At 45.8% G+C, this 21,285-nt stretch overlaps 1 protein-coding gene across 1 annotated transcript; it reads left to right on the forward strand.

Annotated features, from left to right (window-relative positions):
- Positions 1 to 311: 311 nt before the first annotated feature.
- NUDT17 (nudix hydrolase 17) lies at positions 312 to 20,418 on the forward strand. Its single transcript, XM_082275328.1, has 10 exons — positions 312 to 387; positions 476 to 623; positions 6,070 to 6,192; positions 11,593 to 11,776; positions 14,563 to 14,588; positions 14,671 to 14,763; positions 16,249 to 16,347; positions 16,426 to 16,562; positions 19,780 to 19,952; positions 20,029 to 20,418. Exons 2-9 carry the CDS (start codon positions 549 to 551, stop codon positions 19,937 to 19,939), a joined length of 897 nt encoding a protein of 298 aa, XP_082131454.1. The 5' UTR covers positions 312 to 387; positions 476 to 548; the 3' UTR covers positions 19,940 to 19,952; positions 20,029 to 20,418.
- Positions 20,419 to 21,285: the final 867 nt, after the last annotated feature.

Consider the following 21,285-nt stretch of genomic DNA (forward strand, 5'->3'; position numbering starts at 1 on the left):
CAGGAGAAGTAGTACTGTGCAGAGTCCATACATACAGAATAAGAACAGATACTGAGAATTACACCCGGCATACAGGACAGGAGAAGTAGTACTGTGCAGAGTCCATACATACAGAATAGAGGATAAATATAAATGATCATCGAATATTGGTTATATATTGATAGTTTGTTATGGTAAAAATCGAAACGATAATTTTCTTGACGATTGCTAACAAAATAAATTTCACTCTGTTACCATCAGGGGGCGCCAATATTCAGTTTTGTTTTTTTGTTTTTCTCGACGCTGAGGATTCTGGGAAGGAATCACTTCCTGGGTAAAGTACAATGTGTGTCTCCATTGCTGAGGACAATTCATATCCTGATCCAGGGCTGTCACTGGACGTTCAAAGTATTTTTTTTTCCCTGGCTAAGAATTGTATTTGTACGTAAAAGTGCCCATAATGGACTCCATTCATCTATTCTCCCTCTGCTTTCAGGATGGAGGAATCGCAGGTTTGGACGCAGTCGTGGTAGAACGTGGCTGAGCTCCCTGGATGAGCGGTGACTGCCATGGAGTCGGCCAAACGAATCCTGGTGTATCTGAGCAAGGAGGGTTCTCTGCTGCAGTGTGCCAGGTTTGTGCAGGTAAAGCCAAAAGTGGTGAACCCCCCCCCGTGCCACATTTGGGGTTACCCAGTAGTGAAACTTACCGTTTCCCTACGATCCCCCGATGTCCTCCCACTGTGTCCTCCGGCCAATGCCAGCACCCGCCTTCCGGGTTCCCTTCCCTGTGAGCAGGTCTGCTTTAAGAAATCATGGGGCCCCTTACAGCCTACCTGACAGGGCACCCCCCCCGGCTGAAAGTGACTGAGGACACAGATTTATCAGTTTCTTTCTCTGCAACCTCAGTTGCACAGATGAATGAATCGGAAGCGCCCTGAGGCTTTCTGCTCATTCACAAACGGAAGCATAGTGAATTAAGTTTACTATGGTTTAGTCATTAACCGCTTCCGGACCGCCCACCGCCGATTTACTGCGGCAGGGCGACCCTCCTGGCGGAAACAACGTAGACCTACGTCAGTCGCGCGCCTGCAGCTAGGGGGTTGAACCTTGCTTTAACTCTACACCCTAACCCCCAAATTCTAACCCTAAGCCCCAACCCTCTAATCCTAACTCTGAACTCTAACTATCTAATCCCAACTCTGAACCCTAATCCTCTAATCCCGACTCTGAACCCTAATCCTCTAATCCTAACTCTGAACTCTAACCCTCTAATCCTAACTCTGCACCCTAATCCTCTAATCCTAACTCTGCACCCTAATCCTCTAATCCTAACTCTGCACCCTAATCCTCTAATCCTAACTCTGAACCCTAACCCTCTAATCCTAACTCTGAACTCTAATCCCCTAATCCTAGCTCTGAACCCTAACCCTCTAATCCTAAATCTGAACCCTAATCCTCTAATCCTAACTCTGAACCCTAATCCTCTAATCCTAACTCTGAACTCTAATCCTCTAATCCTAGCTCTGAACCCTAACCCTCTAATCCTAACTCTGAACCCTAACCCTCTAATCCTAACTCTGAACCCTAATCCTAACTCTGAACCCTAATCCTCTAATCCTAGCTCTGAACCCTAACCCTCTAATCCTAACTCTGAACCCTAACCCTCTAATCCTAATTCTGAACCCTAATCCTAAATCTGCACCCTAATCCTCTAATCCTAACTCTGAACCCTAATCCTCTAATCCTAACTCTGAACTCTAATCCTCTAATCCTAACTCTGAACTCTAACCCTCTAATCCTAACTCTGAACTCTAATCCCCTAATCCTAGCTCTGAACCCTAACCCTCTAATCCTAACTCTGAACCCTAACCCTCTAATCCTAGCTCTGCACCCTAATCCTCTAATCCTAAATCTGCACCCTAACCCTCTAATCCTAACTCTGAACCCTAACCCTCTAATCCTAACTCTGAACTCTAATCCTCTAATCCTAGCTCTGAACCCTAACTCTCTAATCCTAACTCTGAACCCTAATCCTCTAATCCTAAATCTGCACCCTAATCCTCTAATCCTAACTCTGAACTCTAATCCTCTAATCCTAACTCTGAACTCTAATCCTCTAATCCTAACTCTGAACTCTAATCCTAACTCTGAACCCTAACCCTCTAATCCTAACTCTGAACTCTAATCCCCTAATCCTAGCTCTGAACCCTAACCCTCTAATCCTAACTCTGAACCCTAATCCTCTAATCCTAGCTCTGAACTCTAATCCTCTAATCCTAGCTCTGAACCCTAACCCTCTAATCCTAGCTCTGAACCCTAACCCTCTAATCCTAACTCTGAACCCTAACCCTCTAATCCTAACTCTGAACTCTAACCCTCTAATCCTAGCTCTGAGCCCTAATCCTAACTCTGAGCCCTAATCCTAACTGTGAACCCTAACCCTCTAATCCTAACTCTGAACCCTAATCCTAGCTCTGAACTCTAATCCTCTAATCCTAGCTCTGAACCCTAACCCTCTAATCCTAACTCTGAACCCTAATCCTAGCTCTGAACTCTAATCCTAACTCTGAGCCCTAATCCTAACTCTGAACCCTAATCCTAACTCTGAACCCTAACCCTGAACCCTAATCTTAGCTCTGAACTCTAATCCTCTAATCCTAACTCTGAACCCTAACCCTCTAATCCTAACTCTGAACTCTAATCCTCTAATCCTAACTCTGAACCCTAACCCTCTAATCCTAACTCTGAACCCTAATCCTAACTCTGAACCCTAATCCTCTAATCCTAACTCTGAACTCTAATCCTCTAATCCTAACTCTGAACCCTAACCCTCTAATCCTAACTCTGAACTCTAATCCTAGCTCTGAACCCTAACCCTCTAATCCTAACTCTGAACCCTAACCCTCTAATCCTAACTCTGAACCCTAATCCTAACTCTGAACCCTAATCCTCTAATCCTAAATCTGCACCCTAACCCTCTAATCCTAACTCTGAACCCTAACCCTCTAATCCTAACTCTGAACCCTAACCCTCTAATCCTAACTCTGAACTCTAATCCTAGCTCTGAACCCTAACCCTCTAATCCTAACTCTGAACCCTAACCCTCTAATCCTAACTCTGAACCCTAATCCTAACTCTGAACCCTAATCCTCTAATCCTAAATCTGCACCCTAACCCTCTAATCCTAACTCTGAACCCTAACCCTCTAATCCTAACTCTGAACCCTAATCCTCTAATCCTAAATCTGCACCCTAATCCTCTAATCCTAACTCTGAACCCTAATCCTCTAATCCTAACTCTGAACTCTAATCCTCTAATCCTAACTCTGAACTCTAATCCTCTAATCCTAACTCTGAACTCTAATCCTCTAATCCTAACTCTGAACCCTAACCCTCTAATCCTAACTCTGAACCCTAACCCTCTAATCCTAACTCTGAACTCTAATCCCCTAATCCTAACTCTGAACCCTAACCCTCTAATCCTAGCTCTGAACCCTAACCCTCTAATCCTAACTCTGAACCCTAACCCTCTAATCCTAACTCTGAACTCTAATCCTAGCTCTGAACCCTAACCCTCTAATCCTAACTCTGAACCCTAATCCTAACTCTGAACCCTAATCCTCTAATCCTAAATCTGCACCCTAACCCTCTAATCCTAAATCTGCACCCTAATCCTCTAATCCTAACTCTGAACCCTAATCCTCTAATCCTACCTCTGAACTCTAATCCTCTAATCCTAACTCTGAACTCTAATCCTCTAATCCTAACTCTGAACCCTAACCCTCTAATCCTAACTCTGAACTCTAATCCCCTAATCCTAGCTCTGAACCCTAACCCTCTAATCCTAACTCTGAACCCTAACCCTCTAATCCTAACTCTGAACTCTAATCCTAGCTCTGAACCCTAACCCTCTAATCCTAACTCTGAACCCTAACCCTCTAATCCTAACTCTGAACCCTAATCCTAACTCTGAACCCTAATCCTCTAATCCTAAATCTGCACCCTAACCCTCTAATCCTAAATCTGCACCCTAATCCTCTAATCCTAACTCTGAACCCTAATCCTAACTCTGAACCCTAATCCTCTAATCCTAAATCTGCACCCTAACCCTCTAATCCTAAATCTGCACCCTAATCCTCTAATCCTAACTCTGAACTCTAATCCTCTAATCCTAACTCTGAACTCTAATCCTCTAATCCTAACTCTGAACCCTAACCCTCTAATCCTAACTCTGAACTCTAATCCCCTAATCCTAGCTCTGAACCCTAACCCTCTAATCCTAACTCTGAACCCTAACCCTCTAATCCTAACTCTGAACTCTAATCCCCTAATCCTAGCTCTGAACCCTAACCCTCTAATCCTAACTCTGAACCCTAACCCTCTAATCCTAACTCTGAACTCTAATCCTAGCTCTGAACCCTAACCCTCTAATCCTAACTCTGAACCCTAACCCTCTAATCCTAAATCTGCACCCTAACCCTCTAATCCTAACTCTGAACCCTAACCCTCTAATCCTAACTCTGAACTCTAATCCTCTAATCCTAGCTCTGAACCCTAACTCTCTAATCCTAACTCTGAACCCTAACCCTCTAATCCTAACTCTGAACCCTAACCCTCTAATCCTAGCTCTGAACTCTAATCCTCTAATCCTAGCTCTGAACTCTAATCCTCTAATCCTAGCTCTGAACCCTAACCCTCTAATCCTAACTCTGAACCCTAACCCTCTAATCCTAACTCTGAACCCTAACCCTCTAATCCTAACTCTGAACTCTAACCCTCTAATCCTAGCTCTGAGCCCTAATCCTAACTCTGAGCCCTAATCCTAACTCTGAGCCCTAATCCTAACTCTGAGCCCCAATCCTAACTCTGAGCCCTAACCCTCTAATCCTAACTCTGAACCCTAATCCTAGCTCTGAACCCTAACCCTCTAATCCTAACTCTGCACCCTAACCCTCTAATCCTAACTCTGAACCCTAACCCTCTAATCCTAACTCTGAACTCTAATCCTAGCTCTGAACCCTAACCCTCTAATCCTAACTCTGAACCCTAACCCTCTAATCCTAACTCTGAACCCTAACCCTCTAATCCTAAATCTGCACCCTAATCCTCTAATCCTAAATCTGCACCCTAATCCTCTAATCCTAACTCTGAACTCTAATCCTCTAATCCTAACTCTGAACCCTAATCCTCTAATCCTAACTCTGAACCCTAATCCTCTAATCCTAACTCTGAACTCTAATCCTCTAATCCTAACTCTGAACTCTAATCCTAACTCTGAACCCTAACCCTCTAATCCTAACTCTGAACTCTAATCCCCTAATCCTAGCTCTGAACCCTAACCCTCTAATCCTAACTCTGAACCCTAACCCTCTAATCCTAAATCTGCACCCTAACCCTCTAATCCTAACTCTGAACCCTAACCCTCTAATCCTAACTCTGAACTCTAATCCTCTAATCCTAACTCTGCACCCTAACTCTCTAATCCTAACTCTGAACCCTAACCCTCTAATCCTAACTCTGAACTCTAATCCTCTAATCCTAGCTCTGAACCCTAACTCTCTAATCCTAACTCTGAACCCTAACCCTCTAATCCTAACTCTGAACCCTAACCCTCTAATCCTAACTCTGAACTCTAACCCTCTAATCCTAACTCTGAACCCTAATCCTAGCTCTGAACTCTAACCCTCTAATCCTAACTCTGAACCCTAACCCCCTACCTTAACCCCTAACTTTAAACCCTAACTCTAACCTTTTAACTTCAAACTCTAGGTTCCTTACTCTAACCCCCTAACCGGCCAACCCTAACCACCTACCTCCAAACCCGAACCTTCCAAACCCTAACCCCCTAACGCTAAAGCCTAAGACCCTAACCCCCTAAATGCTGTGTGTTTTGGTGCACTGTGAACTCAACCAATTCTGCAGGTGCGTTATTTTTCTCATATTAAGGAGTAATGCTGGCGGATTTAGAATGAATGCACATTACGCATGCACTGATGTATTCCCCCGGCACATTCCACCATTCTCACACGCTGTCGATTTTTGGCTGATTTGCATTTTCTGATATTTGTAAATGTTTTTTTTTTTTTTAGGGTGTCACTGGGCAGTTTTCCTCCGGTCACGAGGACAAGGTTACCGTGAACTGTGGACTGGACCAGAACCGGTTTGTCATCTCCGATCGGCCATTCAGCGGTTCCAGCGACGTCCGGCTGCAGGTCAGCAAATGAGAGCTAGACACATACGGGGGGGGGGGGGGGGGGGTTACACAGCCTTTGATCTCTGGTGATTACACAAATGCAGTGCAGAAATAAAAATGGCAAGTATTTGCAGCAGTTGGCTTTCTTTTCCCTAGTCCTGGTCTGCAGGGGCAGTGCAGGCTGCAGACAGGCTGAATGTAGTGTAACAGGAAGTCAGCTAAATCTGGGAATGTAGTCACAGGAAGGAGATACATTTCCAGCTGACTTAGAAAGTCCATTAATTAATTTAGGGTGTTGGCTACAGAGCTAGCCAGCAGGAAGTTGAAAGGTCTTCAGCTGTTCAGAATGAGGAGATCAAGGCCTCTATAATTTGTCCAGAGAAAATCTATTGAGTGCTGCCTCCAGAAGCTGCATCCTGAAGCCATGTGGGCTGGGAGCAGGAGGACAGTCAGCGTGTGCCTCCCGACAGGATGTGTGGGCCTGGGAGAAGACCCCCCGGAGTGATGTGTGCCCGGGACGGTAACCAAGAGTGAAGACGTCTCAAAGGTGAGAAGACGAAGTGTTGTTGATGTGAAAGAAAACAAAGGGACATGTTCAATGGACAATGTTTGTGCTGTGTGAAAAGCAAACAAATGGACATTTGAGTGTCTGCTGTAGGATCAGCAGTGTCGGCCCAACAGTAGGTTGGAAAGACTTCTTAGGTAGGTTCCAGCGTGAGAAGGTAGCCGCCCACAGAGGCAAGGATTTATTTTGTTTTATTTTATTTTGATGTTTTTGCTGCATGCACTTGTTTGAAGAATAAACCTGTTGTTTGCAAGCACTTTTGGGCTATTTCTCTGTGAAAACGCACCCCCCCAAGGAGTCATCTACACCCGCCACCGAGCTAATCCCTCACATATGGTGGAGGTATGCAGTGGGCAGAAGCAGCAAGATCCCTGCAATGGAGTGCATATGTTTGATGAACTTTGTCTGGTGCATGAGATTGCACAATCTATGTGTGCAGGAGAGAAGATCCTGACAGAAAAAAAAAAATTTTTTGATGAACTTTGTTGTGTCTGGTGCAAGTGACTGCACAAACTGTGTGCGCAGGAAAAGAGATCCTGCAAGAGAGAGAACAACTACATGTGTTAAAGAGACAGTGGTCTGAAAATTTTTTTGCTGGACTGTGAAAAATTTGTTTGTGGAGTTATTGAAGATGGGGCGATCCAAACGCCTGAAAAATGCAAAGATAGATGAAATGAGAGACCGAATTCTATGGATGGAGGGGATGCTACCATTTGAACCAGCCCCATCCATGCCTGAACGGAATCGGCTAAAGAGAAAAGTTGTTGTCCCTAGCAACACTGGGGCAAATGAAACTGCTTTGGAGACGCAGGGTTCTCAGATGAAAAGTAAACCCAAAATGGGGGAGATGCTGAAACAACGGAGCTTTGCAGCTCAACAAAAGGATCACCAAGAGAGCATGGCAGGCTGGAAACAGAGACGCCAGCAGCCAATGGAGGCCATCGGTTTGGAAGAAACCGAGTATGTGTGCAGGGCTGAGTTGGATGCCTTGCAACGGAAAATGGAAGAAAAGGAACAAGCCGTGGAATTGCTTAAGATGGAGCATAGAAACTTGCAGGAAACGAATGAACTACTCAAGTCTCATGTGTCACAGTGGGAAGAATCCACTGCTCTTCTTTTGGTCGAGTTGCAAAAACGCAGAGAGACTATAATGGAGAAAGATACCATCCTCATGGAAAAGGAAAGTGAAATTCAGACTTTGCAGAAGCAAAGTATGGCTGATATGTTGGAGTTGCGTAATCAGCTGGAAAAAAGTCTTCAGTCTTTGGGAGCTACAAAAATAGACCTGCAGGAGTCGCAGGAACAGAATGTTGCTCTGAAAGTGACATTGTCTCTCAGCGACAAAGAGAAAAGTGAAAGAGAGGCTAAATTACTGAGTACTGTGTATGAGCTCACCACTTTGAGCAATGTGGTAGAGGAATTACGTGCAGACTGTGAAAGTTGGAAAGGTGAAGCCCAACGTGTCCAGCAGCAGTTAAAGGAGAAAGAAGCCTGTGTGGCAGAATTACATTCTCATTCCCAGAAACTAGCCAATGAGGTGAAGGCTCTTATGCAGGGAAAAGGAGATTGTGAACATAAGAGGGAAAAAGTAGAGGCACAGCTTCTGGAATCGCAAGTCAAGGTGTCAGAAGGTGACCGATTGTGTGCTAAGCTGTCAGAGAAGGCAAACCGATTGCAGGTTGAGTTGGACAGTGTCACAAATCGGCTTTCTCAAGCAGACAGAAAATCTAGAGAAATTGCGGAAGATTTTTCTATCTTGGAATCGCAGCTGCAAGACACGCAGGAACTCTTACAGGAAGAGAGGTGTCAAAGGCTGAGTTTTAGCACAAAGCTCAAACAAATGGAAGATGAGAAAAATGGCTTCCTGGAACAATTAAAAGAGGAGGCGGAAGCAAAGAAAAACCTATCAGAGCAAGTCGCAACATTGCAAGCTCAGATAGCGGATATGAAAAAACGCATGGAAGAAAGCGTTGGTTCATTACAATGTGTTGAAGATGTGCAAAGGAAGTTTGATCAGATGCTTGGTGAAGAGAAGACTGTGTCTGCAAAATATGCAGAAGAACGCGACCGTGCAAAAACGGAGGCGCGTGATAACGAGAGCAAAGCCCTGTTCTTGGCTCGCTCTTTGGAGGAAGTTCTAGAGTGTAAGGCTGAACTAGAAAGTGTTAACAAACAGCTGCGTACAGAAATGGAAGAATTGGTCAGCTCCAAGGATGATGTTGTGAAAAGAGTTCAGGAGCTAGAAAAGTCTAAGCGAGCCTTAGAACAGCAAGTAGAAGAGATGAAGATTCCGTTGCAGGAACTGGAAGAGGAATTCCAGGCAACAGAGGATCTGTCCCAAAGAGGGGATAGTGTGCCTGATGCAGTTTTTAAAAGGATCAGTGTTTTGGGGTCTGTCCTGAGTGAGCCTCAGAAATGTGACGACATGTGGCTTGAATCACCCCTTTGGAATAAACCGTTCCTTCAAAAACTTCAAGCATTGGAAAATGTATCATTAGAACTTCAGCAAACAAAGGAGCTGAGTAAGAAATGTGGTGATTTCTCAGTTCAGGCTGAAAACCTAGTGGAGAAAACTAAGGCTGTTGGTGAAAACGTGAAGCAAATGAATAAGTGCCTTTCAGGGAGTGTTTCCAAAATGGAACTGGTGAAAGACGGGTGGCAGAAGTTTGATCGTGATCTTGAGATGCATTCCATGTGGAATTCAGATAGAGAAAAAGAACTAGGTGACCTTGAGCGGTCAAATAGTTCAGCAGAAAGTGCATTGAAGAAACCTGTAAAAGAATGTGTTGCAGTTCCATGCTTCTTCACTGATGCAGAGAGGAGGTCTATAATGGATACCACCCAGATCGCTGGATTCAACTGTGTTGTTGCCTTTGACCCCTATGTTGGTGGAAGGAAAGTTGATGATGTTCTGGTTGGCTTCTTCTGTGAAGAGTTTGGCAAGAAATATAAACTGAATATCAAATCAAATAGTAGGCCTTTACTGCGACTCGCTCAGGAGGGCGAAAAGTTTAAGAAGTTGATGAGTGCAAATGCTTCAGATCTGCCTATGAATATGAAATGTTTGGTGAATGATATTGATATCTCTGGGAAAAGGAACAGGGGTCACTTTGAAGAAATGTGTGACAGCCTGTTGTCTCAATTGGAAAATCCTCTGCACAGCATCTTAGAGCAAGCAAAGCTCAAGAAGGAAGATCATTCCCTTTTACAACAAAAAGTCAATGATTGTGTACAGATGTATGGAGAGGCAACTCAAGTCACAGAGGGATGTCAAGAGTCCCTACTTGGAACAAAGCTAAGTGAAGCAGAGGTTCTCAAAGTTTTGTGGAAAACATTTATGGATTGCAGAGAGAGGCGTCTTAAGAATGTTGAAGACATTAAGACTAGCCCAATTGAGTTGCCTATGGATCACGGTCCTCCATGGTGGATTGGACAGACGGTTATGAGGGACAAGCTGTCTGACATTTATGAGAAAGCTGTCAATGAAGATGACAGAAACGAGAAGGAGCAAAATGATGCCAAAAATGCAGTTGAAGAATGTGTATATGAGATGAGAGACAAACTGTGTGGCATTTATGAGAAATCCGTCAATGAAGATGACAAAACAGTTTCATCCGGAAGCTTGAGGATAATAGGAGGCTTATCAGTGAGTCAGCAGTGCTTGACACATGCGTGCCTGGAAATCTGTGTCCCAACCCTAGGGTTGAAACAAGAGGGGGGGGTATGTAACAGGAAGTCAGCTAAATCTGGGAATGTAGTCACAGGAAGGAGATACATTTCCAGCTGACTTAGAAAGTCCATTAATTAATTTAGGGTGTTGGCTACAGAGCTAGCCAGCAGGAAGTTGAAAGGTCTTCAGCTGTTCAGAATGAGGAGATCAAGGCCTCTATAATTTGTCCAGAGAAAATCTATTGAGTGCTGCCTCCAGAAGCTGCATCCTGAAGCCATGTGGGCTGGGAGCAGGAGGACAGTCAGCGTGTGCCTCCCGACAGGATGTGTGGGCCTGGGAGAAGACCCCCCGGAGTGATGTGTGCCCGGGACGGTAACCAAGAGTGAAGACGTCTCAAAGGTGAGAAGACGAAGTGTTGTTGATGTGAAAGAAAACAAAGGGACATGTTCAATGGACAATGTTTGTGCTGTGTGAAAAGCAAACAAATGGACATTTGAGTGTCTGCTGTAGGATCAGCAGTGTCGGCCCAACAGTAGGTTGGAAAGACTTCTTAGGTAGGTTCCAGCGTGAGAAGGTAGCCGCCCACAGAGGCAAGGATTTATTTTGTTTTATTTTATTTTGATGTTTTTGCTGCATGCACTTGTTTGAAGAATAAACCTGTTGTTTGCAAGCACTTTTGGGCTATTTCTCTGTGAAAACGCACCCCCCAAGGAGTCATCTACACCCGCCACCGAGCTAATCCCTCACAGTAGACAAAGCAATGTTCACACTGGCCTGAGACTGGGAGGGCAGATTAAGCGGCACACGGAAGGGGAAGGCAGAGGTGAGCGTGTGCGGTTGGATGGCAGTAGGCTTTCATGCCATGGTGCCACATACATGCATACAGCTGGTGTCCTGAGAATGCGCTCACTCTGCACCCCCAGCACTGTGACTGCGCTGCCACCGTTTACACACAGGAGCTGATAGGTCAAGCTTCGGATCATGTGATCACTGTGACAGCCACTCATAGTGATCATATAACCAGGAGCGCGCCTACTGGCTTTCTGCATGCAGATCCTCCTAAAGGGCCAGCGCCCATTCAGAAAGGAGCTAACAAGTATATAAAAAGTGTCTTGGCATAGAAGCCCATTATTACAGCATACCCCTGGTGCCCACTCGCCTGATTTATTTTGCTCTTCTCACAGAGGCCGCCCTTCTGCCCCATCAAAAACCTGAGCCCAGAACAAGCCGCCCACCTGCCAGAGCAGACCCGGGCCAGAGGTGTGGATGTGGGAGTCGCCATCTTGCTGCAGACTGCCAACAAAAAGGTCCTGCTAACGAGGAGAACCAAAACCCTGAGCATCTTCCCCAATGTCTGGGTACCACCAGGTCAGTATTCTGCGCCCGTCACAATAACGGCAGTGCATGCTAATAGTGCTGCCAGTGTCCATGTGTACCTGGCCCCTTGTGTGCTCCTCGTGCCATGCCTCCACACCTCCAATACACCCCTGTGACCCCAAATTACACCTCATCAAACTTTGACACTTAGTAACACTGTGTCTCCCAATGCATCCTGCATTACCCAGTGACCCCAGATCACCCGGCATTACCCAGTGACCTCCTAACATCCTGTGTCTCCCAGTGACCCCAGATCACCCTGCGTTACCCAGTGACCCCAGAGCATTCTGTGCCTCCCAGTGACCCCAGAGCATCCTGTGTCTCCCAGTGACCCCAGAGCATCCTGTGTCTCCCAGTGACCCCAGAGCATCCTGTGTCTCCCAGTGACCCCAGAGCATCCTGTGTCACCCAGTGACCCCAGAGCATCCTGTGTCTCCCAGTGACCCCAGAGCATCCTGTGTCTCCCAGTGACCCCAGAGCATCCTGTGTCACCCAGTGACCTAATAACATCCTGTGTCACCCAGTGACCTAATAACATCCTGTGTCACCCAGTGACCCCAGAACATCCTGTGTCTCCTAGTAACCCCAGACCATCCTGTGTCTCCCAGTGACCCCAGACCATCCTGTGTCTCCCAGTGACCCCAGAGCATCCTGTGTCTCCCAGTGACCCCAGAGCATCCTGTGTCACCCAGTGACCCCAGAGCATCCTGTGTCACCCAGTGACCCCAGAGCATCCTGTGTCACCCAGTGACCCCAGAGCATCCTGTGTCACCCAGTGACCCCAGAGCATCCTGTGTCTCCCAGTGACCCCAGAGCATCCTGTGTCTCCCAGTGACCCCAGAGCAACCTGCATTACCCAGTGACCCCAGAGCATCCTGCATTACCCAGTGACCCCAAGCATTCTGCGTCACCCAGTGACCCCAAGCATCCTGCGTCACCCAGTGACCCCAAGCATCCTGCATTACCCAGTGACCCCGGAGCATCCTACTGTCTTCCAGTGACCCAAGAGTATCCTGTGTGTCTCCCAGTGACCCCAGATCACCCTGTGTTACCCAATGACCCCAGAGCACCCTGCATTACTCAGTGACCCCAGAGTATCTTAGTGTCTCCCAGTGACCCCAGAGCATCCTGCATTACCCAGTGACCCCCAGAGCATCCTGCTTTACCCAGTGACCCCAGAGCATCCGGCTTTACCCAGTGACCCCCAGAGCATCCTGCATTACCCAGTGACCCCAGAGCATCCTGTGTCACCCAGTGACCTAATAACATCCTGTGTCACCCAGTGACCTAATAACATCCTGTGTCACCCAGTGACCCCAGAGCATCCTGTGTCTCCCAGTGACCCCAGAACATCCTGTGTCTCCTAGTAACCCCAGACCATCCTGTGTCTCCCAGTGACCCCAGACCATCCTGTGTCTCCCAGTGACCCCAGACCATCCTGTGTCTCCCAGTGACCCCAGAGCATCCTGTGTCACCCAGTGACCCCAGAGCATCCTGTGTCACCCAGTGACCCCAGAGCATCCTGTGTCACCCAGTGACCCCAGAGCATCCTGTGTCTCCCAGTGACCCCAGAGCATCCTGTGTCTCCCAGTGACCCCAGAGCAACCTGCATTACCCAGTGACCCCAGAGCATCCTGCATTACCCAGTGACCCCAAGCATTCTGCGTCACCCAGTGACCCCAAGCATCCTGCGTCACCCAGTGACCCCAAGCATCCTGCATTACCCAGTGACCCCGGAGCATCCTACTGTCTTCCAGTGACCCAAGAGTATCCTGTGTGTCTCCCAGTGACCCCAGATCACCCTGTGTTACCCAATGACCCCAGAGCACCCTGCATTACTCAGTGACCCCAGAGTATCTTAGTGTCTCCCAGTGACCCCAGAGCATCCTGCATTACCCAGTGACCCCCAGAGCATCCTGCTTTACCCAGTGACCCCAGAGCATCCGGCTTTACCCAGTGACCCCCAGAGCATCCTGCATTACCCAGTGACCCCAGAGCATCCTGCATTACCCAGTGACCCCAGAGCATCCTGCATTACCCAGTGACCCCCAGAGCATCCTGCATTACCCAGTGACCTCCTAACATCCTGTGTCTCCCAGTGACCCCAGAGCATCCTGTGTCTCCCAGTGACCCCAGAGCATCCTGTGTCTCCCAGTGACCCCAGAGCATCCTGCATTACCCAATGATCCCAGAGCATCCTGTGTCACCCAGTGACCCCAAAGCATCTTGTGTCACCCAGTGACCCCAGAGCATCCTGTGTCACCCAGTGACCCCAGAGTATCCTTTGTCTCCCAGTGACCCCAGAGCATCCTGTCTCTCCCAGTGACCCCAGAGCATCCTGCATTACCCAGTGACCCCCCAGAGCATCCTGCATTACCCAGTGACCCCCCAGAGCATCCTGCATTACCCAGTGACCCCCAGAGCATCCTGCATTACCCAGTGACCCCAGAGCATCCTGCTTTACCCAGAGACCCCAGAGCATCCTGCTTTACCCAGTGACCCCTAGAGCATCCTGCATTACCCAGTGACCCCTAGAGCATCCTGCATTACCCAGTGACCCCAGAGCATCCTGTGTCGCCCAGTGACCCCAGAGCATCCTGTGTCGCCCAGTGACCCCAGAGCATCCTGTGTCGCCCTGTAAAAAAAGCATCCTGTGCACATAAAAATCAAAAATTTTTCTTAAATATTGTTTATCCCCTTATATATGTTATTTGTAATGAACTTGCTCTGTGCCTGCATGGGAATGTTTCAGCCGTTTTTTTGTCTTATGTTTACAGGTGGTCACATGGAGCCAGGAGAGCGGGTGAGTGCATGGCGTCTCGCTAATATACTGCTTTTTATTTGTATCGTAGCTCTGTTCATTTTTTAAACATTCACATTGGCAGCTCCTCGATGCCGGGTTGAGGGAACTGCAGGAGGAGACTGGGCTGGACCTGAGGAACGAGACTCCGCCCTGGAGGATCCTGGGGCTTTGGGAGGTAACTAGTTCACAGCCCTCATTCCACAGCAGCTTGTAGATTCTCATTCTCGGACAGAGTTCTCCATGCTTAGTGATTGTTAATCTACCTTCTGTCTGAGAAATAACAGCGTACGCCTGTGCGCACGCCGTCTTAGTTTGAAGATTGCACTGTCACTGACAGCTACAGGTGATACATTCACCTCCTCCCAGGATCCAGCACTGGATCTTCTCTCTGGCACTTCGAGGTTTCACCCCCGGTTTCACCGGGGTTCTGAGGCAGATCAGGAGACCGCTCTTTTATTTGCTGCGGCTTTAAATTGCGAAGCCATGCACCCCCAAAGCACCTTGTCCCTATGTTGATGGGGACAAGGGCCTCATCCCTACAACCCTGGGCTGTGGTTGTGGGGATCTTTAACAAGGGGCACCCCCACATCCTGCCCCCCCCCATGTAAATGAGTATACCGCACCTTAGGGTTAGGACCCCTATCCAATCACCAAAATAGTGTAAAAAGTTAATAAAAACAGAAGGCAATTTTTGACAATTTCTTTATTTAAAAAAAAAAAAAACAAACAAAAAAAAACAAACAAATAAAAAAAAAAAAAAAAAAAAAAAAAAAGTGTCCCCAATGTAAGTCCATTGTCAATCACGATGCCCATCGGACCCCAAAAAAAAAAAAAAAAAAAAAAAAAAAACCGCTCTGCTGTCAACTAAGGCAAACTGCTGAATTTTGACAGTTCTTATATAGGTAAGGGTGGGGCCACCTGGGGATGCCACCGAGTGACGTCACTAACCTAGCATGCACCATTCAGTGATATCACAAGGGGGGGTGATCTTTTTTGCATTGATAGTACATGCCCCCCGGGGCAGTACCTGGGCCCCAATACCCTTTTTATGGCCAATTACCTGCATATAAGCCTTCAAAATTAGAACATTTGATTTTTCATAGACTAATAATAATAGGTATATAATAAAAATGTATATTAATAATAATATATAATAATAATATATTAATAATATAATAATATATAATAATAATAGGTATATAATAATAATATATAAATAATATAATATATAATAATAATAATATATAATAAAAATATATATTAATATTAAATTAATAATAGTATATAATAAAAATATTATATTAATAATATATAATATTAATAGGTATATAATAATAATATATAATAAAAATATATATTAATATTATATTAATAATAACGGTATATAATAATAATATATTAATATTATAATAATATATAATAATAATACTAGGTATATAATAATATAGTAATAGGGTTTACCGTCCGGGTCAGATCTTTTTCTCAGTTCTGGTGCGGACAGAACGGGGGGGGGGGGGTGTTCCGCCCATCACTAATTATTATTCAACAGTTTGAAGCAAAATTTTTAAATCCCCAAATTCATGATTTAGGCTTTTTTGTCAATTTGTAGTACAATCCTGAGCAGGGAATTTATTACACCAGAAAATAATTTGTTTTACAGTCCGCCTTCCCACCACTGCTGAGCCGCGGACTCCCCACGAGACACCATATTGTCACTTACCTTCTTGTCACCTCCAGCGAAACCCACCAGGAGTTGCAGGTAGGTCGGCCCGGAATTGGAGCGTTCCGTCTGCTTCTTTCAGCGGTCTAATGTTAGGATTTTTTTTTACTGTAACAGGAGAAACTCCACCCAGCCGAACAGGAGGTCAGTGCATGTGTCTGGCTGGACCTGGAGATTGCTGAGCGGATAGTGGCAGCTCAGGAGGGAGAGGAGGATTCTGGGAAAAACCTGCCAGGGATTCCAACCTCCGTTCAGTAAGTTTATATATATTTTTATCCAGTGGCGGCTGGTGCTCCATGGGCCGGGGGGGCATCAGACGGACCACACCATACCCACCCACCCCCCTTGGTTGCCGGCTCACTCACCCTGCCTGGACATGTGGAGGGAGGGCAGGCGGCAGCGTCGGCTTCTTCCCCCTCAGTCTCTTGCATCTCCTCCCTGACCAATGGCATGGCTTCTCCTTTCGGCCAATCGGGAAATGGGTCTCAGGACCCACTTCCTGATTGGCCAGGAGGAGGATCCGTGTGACAATACTCAATATTAATTTGCTATTGTCACACAACTGGGTGGGCTCGGGGCGCAGTACTCTGTGCCCCGATCCCACCCTTTTTTGAAGCCTATTAGAGTCTCTGGCTCGAATCTCGTGCTAGATCCTTCGCAAATGCTACGCTCACCCTCTGATTGGATTCTACGTTCCCTAACTCACATCTTCAACCTTTCTCTCTCTTCTGGCATCTTCCCCAACTCCCTAAAACACGCGCTAGTCACTCCCATCCTTAAAAAGCCCTCACTGGACTCAACCAATCTTCACAATCTACGCCCCATCTCCTCCAAACTCCTTGAATGATTGATCTACAACCGTCTAAGAACAAAACTTCTTGATCCCCTTCAGTCCGAATTTCGCCCTCAGCATTCCATGGAAACTGCTCTCCTTAACCACTTTACCACCGGAGGATTTTGCTGTCTTATGTCCAGGCCACTTTTTGCGATTCGGCACTGTGTGACTTTAACTGACAATTGCGCGGTCGTGCGACGCCGTACCCAAACAAAATTTACGTCCTTTTTTCCCCACAAACAGAGCTTTCTTTTGGTGGTATTTGATCACCAGTGCGATTTTTACTTTTTGCGCTATAAACAAAAAAATTGAGTAAATTTTGAAAAAATAACAATATTTTTCACATTTTTATATGAAATTCCCCCCCCCAAAAAAATGTAAAAATCTAAATGTTTTTAAATTTTTGGCCAATTTGTTTTCTGCTACCTATGTTTGGTTTAAAAAAATTGCAATAAGCGTATTTTGATTGGTTTGCGCAAAAGTTATTGCGTTTACTAAGGGAAAGATTTTTGTCATTTTTATTGTTTTTTTTTTTTTAAAGAGTAATGGCGGTGATCTGCAATTTTTTTTTTTTTGCGGGACTGCGACATTGCGACGGACAGATCGGACCCTTGACTGACATTTTTGACACTTTTGGGGGTACCAGTGACATTTCTACAGTAATCAGTGCTATACATATGCACTGTTACTGTAAAATTACACTGGCAGGGAAGGGGTTAACTTTATTAGTGATCAAGGGGTTAAGTTTGTCCCTAGGGGCGTGCTTCTAACTGTAAAGGGGCGTGGCTAGTGATGTAACCACAGAGACATACGATCCTACATAGCAGGATTGTATGATCTCTGCAGTTAGATCAGGGAGAATGACAGACGGCTTTGTTTACATCAGCCGCCTGCCTTTCTCCTTCTGCACCGGGAGATCGCGAGTGACCGGCGGACATCGGAACCGCCAGTCACTCGCGCGGACATGTCAGGGAACGAGCGGGGGGGTGGGAGCGCGCTCCCTAGAGGCTCGTGGGCGAGCGACGTAGTACTACGTCACTTTGCCTGTACGGGGCTGACTGCCGCAGTAAATAGTCGTGCGGCGGTCGGCAAGTGGTTAAATAGGCTTTCCCCCTTCAAGCCATCATGAACGCTGCTGCCAGGCTCATCCACCCTACAAACCGCTCAGTGTCTGCCACTCAACCTACGAATTAAATTCAAGTTACTAACCATAACTTACAAAGCCATCCATAACTTGGCGCCCAGCTACATCACTAATCTGGTCTCAAAATACCAACCAACTCATTCTCTTTATTCCTCCCAGGACCTCCTGCTCTATAGCTCCCTCGTCACCTCTTCCCATGCCCACCTCCAGGACTTCTCCCAAGCCTCTCCCATCCTCTGGAATTCTCTACCCCAATCTGTCTGACTATCTCCTACTTTGTCCACTTTCAGAGGATCCATGAAAACACATCTCTTCACAGAAACCTATCTGGCACCCACCTAACAACTGTACTTTTATTTCCTCCATCAGCCCATCCCCCATAGTTATCTCTTGACCCTCCTGCTTAGATTGTAAGCTCTGATGAGCAGGGCCCTCTGATTCCTCCTGCATTAAAGTGTATTGTAGTTGTACTGTCTACCCTCATGTTAAGTGCTGCGTAAACTGTCGGCGCTATATAAAGCCTATATAATAATATGGATCTGTTAGGAGGGGGAGTGGATGGAGCGATGTTCTGCAGATCTCTAGAGAGGTCAGTGATGGAATAATCTGCAGAATATATCAATTTGGATCTGTCAGGAGGGGGAGTGGATGGAGCGATGTTCTGCAGATCTCTAGAGAGGTCAGTGATGGAATAATCTGCAGAATATATAAATTTGGATGAGTCAGAAGGGGGAGTGGATTGAGCGATGTTCTGCAGAACTCTAGAGAGGTCAGTGATGGAATAGTCTGCAGAATATATCAATATGGATCTGTCAGGGGGGGATGGGAGAGAGCGATGTTCTGCAGATCTCTAGAGAGGTCAGTGATGGAATAATCTGCAGAATATATCAATTTGGATCAGTCAGGAGGGGGAGTGGATGGAGCGATGTTCTGCAGAACTCTAGAGAGGTCAGTGATGGAATAATCTGCAGAATATATCAGTTTGGATCAGTCAGGAGGGGGAGTGGATGGAGCGATGTTCTGCAGAACTCTAGAGAGGTCAGTGATGGAATAATCTGCAGAATATATCAGTTTGGATCAGTCAGGAGGGGGAGTGGATGGAGCGATGTTCTGCAGAACTCGAGAGGTCAGTGATGGAATAATCTGCAGAATATATCAGTTTGGATCAGTCAGGAGGGGGAGTGGATGGAGCGATGTTCTGCAGAACTCGAGAGGTCAGTGATGGAATAATCTGCAGAATGTATCAATATGGATCTGTCAGGAGGGAGCGATGCTCTGCAGATCGCTAGAGGGGCCAGTGATGGAATAATCTGCAGAATATATCAATATGGATATGTCAGGAGGGAGAGCGGATGGAGCGATGTTCTGCAGAACTCGTGGGGTCAGTGATGGGATAATGTGCAGAATATATAAATTTGGATCAGTCAGGAGGGGGGGGGATGCGATATTCTGCAGCCATCAGATTTTCCATAGTAATATTTTTCTCTTCCAGGGTAACAGAGGTGTCAGGGAATTCTCTCTCTGAGAGGGATGTGGATGTGTCGGTGTTTTTGAACACGGCCCCGGTTGGCGGTGAAGACGTGGAGCGTGTGAGCACCGGCACCAAATACGCTCTGGAACTTTGGTTGGAAACTTTGCAAGCGCAGGAATAAATCCAGGAGGCATGTAAGGAATTTTCTATGAATCCCAAGGCAATAAAACCAACTAATTATTTTCTAAATCACTTTTTTTTTTTCAGCAGCCCCGCCCACGAGGAACCAATATGTACAACACCACAGAACACTGAATAAATAAAAAGGTTTATTCCGTTTAAAAAGTTATTTTTTCTATTTTTTGGATTATGTCTATCATTAGCCAGTAAGTAAAAACCATAGAGACTAAATACAGAATACATTATAGATTTTTAAATACATAAATATGAAGAAAAAAAAAAAAAGAAAGAACTCGCTGTCCCTACAATGGTGGCATTAACCCTTTCGGCTTCGGGGGGAGGGGGGGGGGGGAGAAGAGATCTGGAATGCAGTTTTGGTCTCTTGACAGGGCGGAAAAGGGAGAGCAGAAACCTTCATAGAAAGTAAAAGCACTGGAGCTTGTGTACGGAATATAAAAAGAAAATATATAAATGTATTTTTGTATTTCATCTATATACAATATCAAGTAAATACAGTTAGGAGACAGCGAGTTAGAAAAAAAAAAAAATATACAAAAAGACAATATACAAAGAAAAACAGCAAAGTCTAGAAAATAGCTTGTAGTCACTTCATATCCACCATTTAAAACCACAGACCTAAAATAAAAAAAAAAAAATTAAAAATAATTGGGTGCAGTGCCTAGTTATAGCCACTAGGTTGCGCTGTGCTTCTGCAAGGATCTGGCACCACACACAGGCTGCAGGAGGTATTACAAGTATTGATGATTATGTTAATGCTTTATTTGAAGATTTTTGGAATGATAGAGGGCCAAGTGGTGGCCTGATTACCAAAAAGTCACGATAACCGCCCATAATGTAAAAATAAATGATTAACCGAATAGTTCAAGGGCAGAGGTACGCAGAGATTTAAAGCTGAAGGCTATTAAACCTCTTCCCCCCCCCCCCTTACCTTTACAGTACAATCAACAAGCCAACACATTTCGGGGGACCCCCTTCTTTAGGGCTCAATGTACTGGTGGCTGTTACAAAAGGAGTGACTCCAAATGGTCCTGCTCCTGGAGGTGGCGATATCAAACCCATCCATCATGAAGTATGGCTGTGTCCTTTCAATGAACGAAAGACAAAAATTCTGTGCCTCCAGGGGTGTTCTTTGGAACCCCAAAACATACCTTTTGCTTATTTCATTTCAGATTATAATAAAACAAAGGGACTATCAACCATTGCTGTGGTCCTACCAGGGCCGATTTAGATTTCCCTCCCCTTCTAACACGTTTCGCCCACTCCTGGGCTTAATCTAGAACTAAGCCCAGAAGTGGGTAAAGAAAGAGCTGAAACCCGAGTTATCAA

This window comes from Pelophylax lessonae (genome assembly GCF_965119305.1).
Source record: "Pelophylax lessonae genome assembly, chromosome: 13".
In the NCBI taxonomy this organism is placed as follows: Eukaryota; Metazoa; Chordata; class Amphibia; order Anura; family Ranidae; genus Pelophylax; species Pelophylax lessonae.

Coding starts and splice junctions, on each gene's coding strand:
- NUDT17 (XM_082275328.1), top strand. CDS start 549: ATGGAGTCGGCCAAACGAATCCTGGTGTATCTGAGCAAGGAGGGTTCT. Junction 6,193..11,592: donor CCAGCGACGTCCGGCTGCAG/GTCAGCAAATGA, acceptor CTCTTCTCACAG/AGGCCGCCCTTCTGCCCCAT. Junction 14,589..14,670: donor ACATGGAGCCAGGAGAGCGG/GTGAGTGCATGG, acceptor TCACATTGGCAG/CTCCTCGATGCCGGGTTGAG.